Source organism: Lolium rigidum, chromosome 6 (genome assembly GCF_022539505.1).
Source record: "Lolium rigidum isolate FL_2022 chromosome 6, APGP_CSIRO_Lrig_0.1, whole genome shotgun sequence".
NCBI classification, from domain to species: Eukaryota; Viridiplantae; Streptophyta; class Magnoliopsida; order Poales; family Poaceae; genus Lolium; species Lolium rigidum.
In genome coordinates, this window is record NC_061513.1 from 335,261,440 (window position 1) to 335,271,093 (window position 9,654).

The 9,654-nt window shown below is 50.4% G+C and overlaps 1 protein-coding gene across 1 annotated transcript; it reads left to right on the forward strand.

Moving 5' to 3' along the window:
* The first annotated feature begins 623 nt into the window (after positions 1-623).
* Positions 624-2,247, forward strand: LOC124659171 (alkane hydroxylase MAH1-like). Its single transcript, XM_047197100.1, has one exon. The coding sequence runs from the start codon at positions 659-661 to the stop codon at positions 2,198-2,200; it is 1,542 nt and encodes a 513-aa protein (XP_047053056.1). The 5' UTR covers positions 624-658; the 3' UTR covers positions 2,201-2,247.
* The last annotated feature ends 7,407 nt before the right edge of the window (positions 2,248-9,654 follow it).

The window sequence follows — 9,654 nt, forward strand, 5'->3', positions numbered from 1 at the left end:
TTGAATTAATGAAATTTCTATTAAATTTTCATGCCCTTTTTAAACTTCATGCCAAATTGTTTGTTTAGTGTGAGCGGGCCAAATAACCAGCGACAGAATGGAAAGCATCGCTGCGCGCACTGTCCTGACCGGCCGGACTGCTAGACGAATCTTATCCACGGGCCGACCCAAACGGACAGAAACGGACTGGTTGAGTCGCCGATTTGGGTTGGCCCGCTGGAGATGCCCTTATGCACATATGAGTTGTAAGTTGGTTTGCAACTCTTTTTTTTCATTTGCAAGTGAGATTGCAACTAAGAAAAAATAATCTGAACCGCTAGAATTGCTTTGTAAATTGTGATAGTTATGAGTTGCAACATGACTTACAACCGAGATTTGATAATATCATCTACCTGAAAAGTAAATTATTTCTCAGTCTGAGAACTAGTAACGCCCTTATTTCTTATAATAAAGACACTAGCTAAATTGAAATTTCCATTTACATATATGCTCACGGTGAGCTCATTCATCGCGGTCTTTAGGGTAGAAGAAACCTGCATTGACGTGCACCTAAACCCCTAAGCTAGCCACTTATATAAATGACCCTGAGGCTAAGCTAGCCAACTCAACCGAGAAGGCGAGAACACTTCACTCCACGGGCTTAAACAACGCAAAAGAAATGGAGGTCGTGTCATGGTGGGTTCTAGGCTTCCTCGGCAAGTACCCGGTAGAGATCATGGCGTCGCTTGCTTGCGTCGTCCTGTTGCTCTTCAGGTGTTACCGGCGGGACGGGCTGCCGACCAACTGGCCGGTGTTGGGCGCGATCCCGGCCATCAGCGTGAACGCCGGGCGCGTGCACGACTGGCTCACGGAGTTCCTGCGCGCGGCGCCCGGGATGTCGCACGTCATCAAGGGGCCTTTGGGCACGCCGGTGGACGTGCTCGTCACGGCCAACCCGGCGGACGTGGCGCACATCTTTACCGCCAACTTCGGCAACTACCCCAAGGGCGAGGAGTTCGCCGCCCTCTTCGACGTGCTCGGCGACGGCATCTTCAACGCCGACGGCGAGTCTTGGGCGTTCCAGCGGCGGAAGGCGCACGCGCTGCTGTCCGACGGGAGATTCCGCGACGCCGTCGCCGGGAGCACCGCGCGTAAGCTCGACGACGGGCTCGTGCCGCTCCTCGACGGCTTCGTTTCCTCTGGTGCCGTCGTGGACATGCAGGACGTGTTCATGCGCCTCACGTTCGACCTCACGGCGATGTTCGTGTTCGGCGTCGACCCCGGATGCCTAGCCGCCAACTTCCCGCGAGTCCCCTTCGCCGCGGCCATGGATGACGCCGAGGAGGTGCTGTTCTACCGGCACATGACGCCCGTTGGGTGGCTGAGGATCCAGACCTACCTAAACATAGGCCACCACAAGAAGATGAACCAGGCTCGGCAGGTGCTCGACGCGTCTATCGCCGAGTTCATCTCGCTCCGGCGAGAGCGCGCGGCCGGTGCCGACGACGGCGCCGACCTGCTCACATTGTACCTGGCGTGCCAAGCGGAGGTCGGCAAGGAAGGCGCCGAGTTCGACCGGTTCTTACGTGACACGACGCTTAACCTCATGATCGCCGGCCGTGACACGACGAGCTCCGCACTGACATGGTTCTTCTGGCTGCTCACGAAGCACCCGGACGTCGAGGCAAAGATCCTCTCCGAGCTCCGCAAAAACCCGTCGTCTAGCCAACACCGCACCACCGCCGAGCTGAAGCGACTGGTCTACCTCCACGCGGCGCTGTCAGAGTCACTCCGTCTGTACCCACCAGTGCCATTCGAGCACAAGGCGGCAGTGCGCCCGGACACGCTGCCGAGCGGCGCGGCCGTGGGGACGACGCGGCGGGTGATCGTGTCTTTGTACTCGATGGGCCGCATGGAGTCCGTGTGGGGCAAGGACTGCATGGAGTTCCGACCAGAGCGATGGCTGAACGAGGCAGGGCGGCTCCAGCACCAGCCGTCGTACAAGTTCGTGGCGTTCAACGTGGGCCCCCGAACGTGCATCGGCAGGGACCTGGCGTTCTCGCAGATGAAAGCTGTTGTTGCTGCCGTCGTCCCCAGGTTCCGGATGGAGGTTGCCGCCACCGAGGCCATACCCAAGCTGTCCATCATACTCCACATGAAGGATGGACTCAAGGTAAGGGTGCACAACAGACAAGACGATGCCAGCATAGGTGCTAGCTAGGGCAACGTATCCTATGCTTGCAACTTTAATGCGCATACGCATACAATATACACGTAAATCATACATTTACATTTTGTGGTATATATATATATATGGATGCGTCGCATGTCGAGTACTATACATGCAGGATCCTACTGCGTGACCGTGTGTGTGAATGTATATGTAAAATAATACTTTTCGGGATGTAGTGAGTGTCTAATACATCAAAATTTCGACATATCTAGAGCTGGACTATCTCGATATATTAAAATTTAGACAAACTACACCATATTTTCAAATCACGGGCTAGTGTGTCTAGATTTAGGCAAATCTGCGAATTTTCCGGGAGGGCCGGAGGGGTACTTACAAAATTGCCGTATTACCAAGGGAATAGGAGAGTTGTACCAAAATAATGCAATCTGGTGCACGGATGAACTCGGACCAAAGAGCATGATCATTCAATTCGCTCCTTCTCAAATCTTCTGCTTGAATTACGATCCCTTTCGAACCACTTTCACGTGTGAACCGAAATCGCCTTGCTCCTTCCTTTCTCATTTCAGTCATCGTCTTTTTCATCTTCTTTAGAGGCATTTAATCTTGATCAGGGTAGAGGTCGCGAGAGAGCAGAGCATACCACCCTGCCATAGTCGTGAGGGAGGAGCCGGTGAAGGTGAATGTGTTGGATTCATAAGATGTACGACACCATCGATTATATATTTTATTTTATTTTGCTCTTTATTTTGAGGTTAAATAACCAAAAAAAAATTATAACAGGAGTAGCAAAGGGCCAAAAGTCCTTCTTATCCTCCGGACCTCTCCGGATAAATGTCATCGTCAATTTGAAGATGTATGACCTGGAGTAGAAGGTAATATTCTAGGCTCGTAGAACATGTATGGAAACGAAAAAAGGCGACAAAACATTAGTTTCCATATTGTTGTAGCCATGTCTCCATGCCTCCGGGCGAAAGCTCTGAGGTGGTATTCAGTTGTGCACATCCATGTTTTTTCTGACTGTTTAGGTTCAGATGGAGCGCTTCAAATCTCGGTTGGCTATTAATATCAGGCATGTTCTCATTCCATGGTGCTGACGGAGAATGTCATGGTGACCGAGATCTGTGAACTGACAATGGTGGTTAGAGTTTGTGTGGTGTTGAGGAATTGGCTTGGTGATTCGTGACTTGGAGCAGCGGAATGCAAGTGGGGGTGACTCCACATGAGAAGGTCAAAGTCCAACCTTTCAGGGTGAAAACTCAGGGTCTGGCTATAATTGGTTGTGTCTGGCAATGGCCTTGTTGAAGATATTATTTTGAGAGCGAGCACTATATTCAGAGTAAAAAAAAACTAAGATCTATGCTCAGACGATGACGGTATTTGTGCACCGTTTCCTTTTTGAAGGCGTTGCTTTTGAAGAAGCTGGACTTCAGATGTTGTCTTGGTGATGTTAGTACTGTTGTTTCAATGAATGAATCACTGTAGCGGGACTTTGTTTGTAATTCTTCTTTCTTTTTTGGTTGTGTGCATTCGTAGTGTCGCTAGGGCAATACGTTGTTGTAGAGGTTGAGTGCAATTGGTATCTTCGTGGTATTAATATATACACTTTATCGAAAAAATATCTCCATGCCTATGTGTAACAGACTCATGGCACTCGTAGTACATATTGAGATGTAGTTGTAGCTAGTTCAGGTAACATGCATGCCTTATGAATGTATATCGGCAATTTATTATAGTACCATGTAGCCTGTACTAACGGAGTAGATAAGTAAACTCGTTGCAGTCAGCTTCCAAAACACTCGAACACATTCTAGAGATGGATGTGTCGAGGTTTCGTGTCTCGAGAGGAACACGGGTACCTCGGCAAGACCCTTGGGTTATTGACCACGGAGGCTAGAGGCAACGCTCCAAGTTACCCAAAGCCATGGCGATGGCGAGGCACAACAGAGAGAGACAAAGAGTTACCCAGGTTCTAGGCTCTCATGGAATGGTAAAACCCCTACGCCCTGATTGAGTTGTATTGATGCCTCGCCAAGCGAGTATAGTGTTTACAAGGTGGTGTCTTGGAGAACTCCCTAGATCTCGATATGATCCACCTAGGTTGAAGAAGAGGGAATCAGAAATGTGTCCTCAGGGAGATCTAGAATTGATCCAGCTGTCCCCTCTACTAGGCAGTTGTCTCTCCTTTTATAGAGAAACTAGATCTCCTCCCTACAGAAACTTGGGGGAGAGGCTACCACAGGTGTGTGGAAGAAGGCGGACGGTTATCCCTAACTATACACATGTAGACCAAGTCTACGCCCTGCAAGCGCTCCGGTCCACGGGAGTGGTTCTGGACGATGTATTGCGGCGTCCATGGTCAGTCTTTGCGGAAAGAAGGCAACAGACATCCCTCTTTGTGCAGGCAATGTCAGAGCTTCTCTTGTCTTCTAGGGTGCGTCATGGCTTGCATCATCCTCATCAGCTTTGTCCATATGTAGTTCGCCATGCGAAGGGGTCTTGTGTCGCGTCTCCCGGTGCCTGTTGTGCACTACTCGCGAAGGGGTACCTCCCAAGGGGCTCTTGCCCTCGTGGCAGGCACTAAGTCCTGACGTCCTTGCGAGGGGTGCCTCGCGAGGGGCTTCATTCTTGCAAAGTTGCTGATCCTCGTGGAGGGGTACAGCCTCTCAAGCTTGTAGATGGGCCACCGCACGGGCCCAGGAGAAGGTGTACCGTGGTACCCCGATGCCACTACGCCGATAGTAGCCCCGGGGGACCTAGCCCGCTTAGGCCTAGCGACGAAAGGGACAAGAACCCTAAATGTTGCAGGCCCATGGGGGCACATGGCGGAGCGCGCAGTTGCTGGCACGCGTCTTCAATCTTTTCCTTGGAGCGGCCAACCCGCGCGAGCCGCTAGATGGTGGAAATGACCTAACGGCTTCGGCAACTTCCACCAGCGCCTCAAAAGGCGAGCCACGCGGAGAAATTCCCCACTTCTCTCCTTCTCCACTCTTCCGCCATCCCCATTCGCCTCCAAACGATGCTCAAGCAGTCGCCGCCGCTCAAGCTTTCCTCTTCTTGTTGCTCGACCTTGCCCCTGGAGAGGTATGACACCGAAGCGAAGCAACGGTGGGGAGCCTTCGGAGGTCCTCTAGGCCAGAGGTCCGCGCCGGAGCCCGGGCGGGAGCCTGCAGTTCCACACAGGTAACTAGAGCGTTCGCGCATTATCAACGAGGAGGGGTTCTCCAAGTTCCATCTCATGGAGGGCCACTCCTCCAACAAATAGGGAATCACTGGCTTCTGGCACAGCGGCGCCGGCGATGACGTCCTTCTCACCACGGTGTATTATGTCTTCATCTAGGATATCACAGAGGGCCTCATAGCGCACCCTTCTCCCTATTTCCTGGTGGTTCTAAAGTTTTACCATGTACATCTGTTGCACCTACGTCCCAGCTCCATCGCCCTTCTCTCCATTTTCGCGTACGCGTGCGAGGCGTGGCTCAGTGCAAACCCTCTGTGGCACTTCTCTGGCACATGTTCAGCCTACAGCTTGTATCGATGGGCAAATGCTCAGGTTGCGTTTCCCGCTACACCGCTAAGGAAGCGGAAGAACACTTCTTTCCTATCGGGGGCATGCAGGAAGAAGGCGACTTTTAGAGCTGATGGGTCTTCATGGATGTCAGCTAGCGAAAAAAGTTGTTTGAGGTTCCACATGCACCCTTGACAGCGAGACCCTGTTGGAGCCATGAGGCGCTATGCAGCCAGGGTTTGCCGGTCTGGTGTCGCGTCTTGTTCACATGTGTCACTCTGGACTGGCCGGGTGGATGGTGACCTCGGAGTTCTCAGGAGGCGTATCTCCCCTATCCAAGTGCACAGGCAGGCAATGTGGGGGTATTCGGGTGAGTGTGACTCCACGAAGCTCGGTGTAGACGCCCTCGTGAGGAAGGTTGTCAAAAAACTGGTCGGGACGATCTTCGTCGGGGTTGGGGACGTCTCCTACCCGGAGGGGGCTGCTCCATTGTACCGCCTAAAGACTTCCACGAGGTTGTAGATTCTAGAGGGGATGCCCACTGTCGAGGGTACTCCTCGGCAATGCCCACCTTGAGGGGCTTAGGGTTGATGGAATCCTGCAGGCTGACACAAGACATCGGATACCAAACAAACGGGGAGAGAGATTTACCCAGGTTCGGGGCCCTTGACGAGGTAAAAACCCTTACTTCATGCTTGTCTGATCTTGATTATAGAGAATATCGGGTTACAATAGGGTAGCCGAAGGCTTTAACTAAGAACTCGACGAGAAGCTAGATTTATGTATGACCTAACTCTCGACTTACGGTGGTTATGGCTGTGTGTCCCTCGGAAGCCCCTCTCCTGGCCCTTATATTGGGAGCCAGGTCTCGAGAGGCCTGTCCAGGTACGACTAGATTACAAAGAGTGATATATCTAACTTTCCTTGTTTCTTCGTTTCGTTGCCTTGCCCTTCAAGAATCCTTCATGCGAACCGACATAGCGGCCCACCTTGGTTGGTGGATGATTTTCATGCGCCCTGGTTGGGTTGTAGGAGGTAGCGCAATATTAGTTACCCGAAGGGTAATGCCCACATCGGTAGCCCCCGGGTGACTGGCCAAAGCATAGCTTCAGGCAGGGACTAAAGTTGTCTTCTACCGACCGTCCATTAATCTTGAAAGCTTCATTTTTATCAGGTGCGCGACAAGCGCTCCCGATGGGAGTAGCCCCCGAGTCTAGGCACGGGTGCTTGCAACCGCGCGTAGACTCAAGTTATAATACTCGAATGTTTTACGTCTGTCGATATTTTCTGCAAATTGTCATGGTCATCTGATAACTTTTGTATATCGGGTCTTCAATATCCTCGAGTCAGCCATGCTCATTGATAGTATGCAAGGGATGTTGAGTAACATGCCCATCTATAATTGATGTTGATTAACTGACGGATGGCAAAACAACGCTACTCTACTCAGAACCAAGTCTACGGGCATGATCCTGGATCTTTTGATTCCTTCGGGTCTATAATTTCTATCGGGTGCGCGACAAGCGCTCCCGATGGGAATAGCCCCTGAGTCTAGGCATGGGTGCTTGCAACCGCGCATAGACTCAAGTTGCACTTCTCGAATTGTGTAGATTCCTTCAGATTCTTCCTCCAAGTGTTTTGTTTGGATACTGATATTTCCTATGACATCATCAGTGACGTCGACTGCGGTGGTTTGATTGACAAGACGTGACCTTGATAGGCCCACCCTCCTTCTGCGTGGTCAGTTAGGAAATGGCTAGTCCTTGCGAATTGACCAAGATGCCTCCTCGATTTCCGTGTGTAGTGGAGGAAATGTTCCTTGGTAGGATAAATGAAATGACACGTGGTGACCTAATTCCAGATCCCGCTTGTTTAACTTTTACTTTATAACCTTGCAAGGACGAGATCCATTCTTTCCATTCTGCTTTTCTCACAGCCCTTCTTCCTCAGAGCCGTTGCACCGCCTCCACTATTCTTGAACTCTTCCTTCTCTAACGATGGGAAAGAAGAGATGCCTCACGCTTGCCGCCGACGACGCGACCAGCGGTGCTACTGCCAAAGCCACATAGGGCGCGTCCAGAAGGGGCGCATCTTAAGTTTCTGCTTCAGCTCTTGCACCGTCTGCGCCGCCCGCGCCGGAGGCTTCCGCTGCGGGGCCCATGCCCGGTGACTGGCCTGCTTCCACAACAACCAAGCGCGACGAGAAAAAAGCTCGCAGCCTTGGTCTAATTTTAGTCGGCGATGGGAACGTCATCCTTCCAGGTTTGGCTTCGCGCTCCAATCCTCCTGCCGGTTTTACTGTGATGTTCATGTCCTTCCTGTACCGTGGGCTTTCTCTCCCTGCTCACGAGTTTCTCCGGCGTCTTCTTCATGTATACGAGATTCAACTCTCGCAATTGACTCCTAATTCAATTCTTCACCTTGCTATTTTCATTACTCTATGTGAGGCCTTTCTGGGCATCGAGCCTCACTTTGGTTTATGGAAGAAACTCTTCTTCGTGAAACGCTATAATTTTAGTAGTGGTTCCTTCGTCACCGGTGGAGTTGGGTTCGTTGTCCGTGAGAAGTAACTACGTTAACTTCCCAATGAGAGAGTCTGTTCAAGTATGGAGGTTGAAGTGGTTCTACATCAGAGATTCATCAGTAGCCAAAATGTGTCTGCCGAGATTTATCGATGTTCCTGAAGCCGTGCCCAAAAGATCTTGGAAGAATATCCTGTCACCCGAAGAAAAGCCGGCAGTCGACAAGTTGTTCGATAGAATTCTTCGAATCAAAGAGACTGATGGCCAAACTATGATGGGTACTGAAATAGCGTCCGTTTTCTTGAAACGTCGAATCCAACCAGTCATGTCTAGGGTTCGCCCAATGTGGTTATATTCGGGCCCTATGGATGTAACCAGAGTGAATGTTGCCGAATTGTCAGAGAAAGAATTATTAGATGAAGTTAGGCGTCTGAATCGTTTCAGTCGAGAGGACTCAATCCCTCTTCTATCTCCTCACACACCCTTCAATTCTGATCACCCGCCGAGCGAGGTAACTTCCCTTTCATACTTATAATAACGGTTGTATTCGAGGTGCACCTTCCCTTTCCTTTTTATTAAGACCTTTATTTCCTTCGACGGGTTTTATCAGCTCCCGAATATATCGAGTGACAACCTTGAAGACAAAGATTCTTCCATCCATGTAGAGTCCCGTACTGAGCAAAGAGCAGACTTCGAAGATTGACACGATGAACCTCCAAATCCTGAAGCCCTTTCTACATACCCTAGATCTTTTGCTGATGACATAAGTGATATGGCAGAGTCAAATCATGATGATGATGATATTGGTCATACTGTCTTTGTTGATGCAGCTCCGGAGAAGGCCAACTTGCAACCTTCAAAAAGACCATCTGGCAGCTTTGCAGACGAGGATGATTTATTTGACCTGTAAGTTTCTTTCATTGCTCCAAGAACTTCTTCGCACTCTAGTTCTTGTTTTGATTGGTTTCTATGCTCTCAGTGACGAGGGCTTCATTGAGCCTCCTTTGAAGAAGGCTAAAGCAACCTCCAACAAGCCAGCCCCGGCAGCTTTGGAAGCTTCGGCTCCAGCGACAACCCCGGCAGCCCAACTTTCACAAGCTTCTTCCCTCTCTAAAGGGAAGGAGATTCCTTCGACAGCCGTCATTGCAGCTTCTCCTCCTCCTTCCGGAAGACCTGTAAGTTCCTCCGTTTTCCTTGGTGAAGTCCTTCCTCTAGCAGCCCCCGAGTCTATGCTCGACTGACGATAGCTAATCGTAAACTTTTAATAAGAACACTATTGTTGTTTAACAGATGCTTTTTTCTTCTTCTTTTATAGGATCTTCAAATGATTATTACTACTTTGGAGGCTTTTGCTTCTCAATTCACCTCGCTTGAGGCTGACAAGATTCGACTTCAAAAAGAAGCTGAGTCTACGCCTTCAAAGCTTGATAATGCAGTAAGGATAGCTACCGAAG

Bases quoted from the DNA above. Each gene is read 5' to 3' on its own strand.
- LOC124659171 (XM_047197100.1), top strand. From the start codon at position 659: ATGGAGGTCGTGTCATGGTGGGTTCTAGGCTTCCTCGGCAAGTACCCG.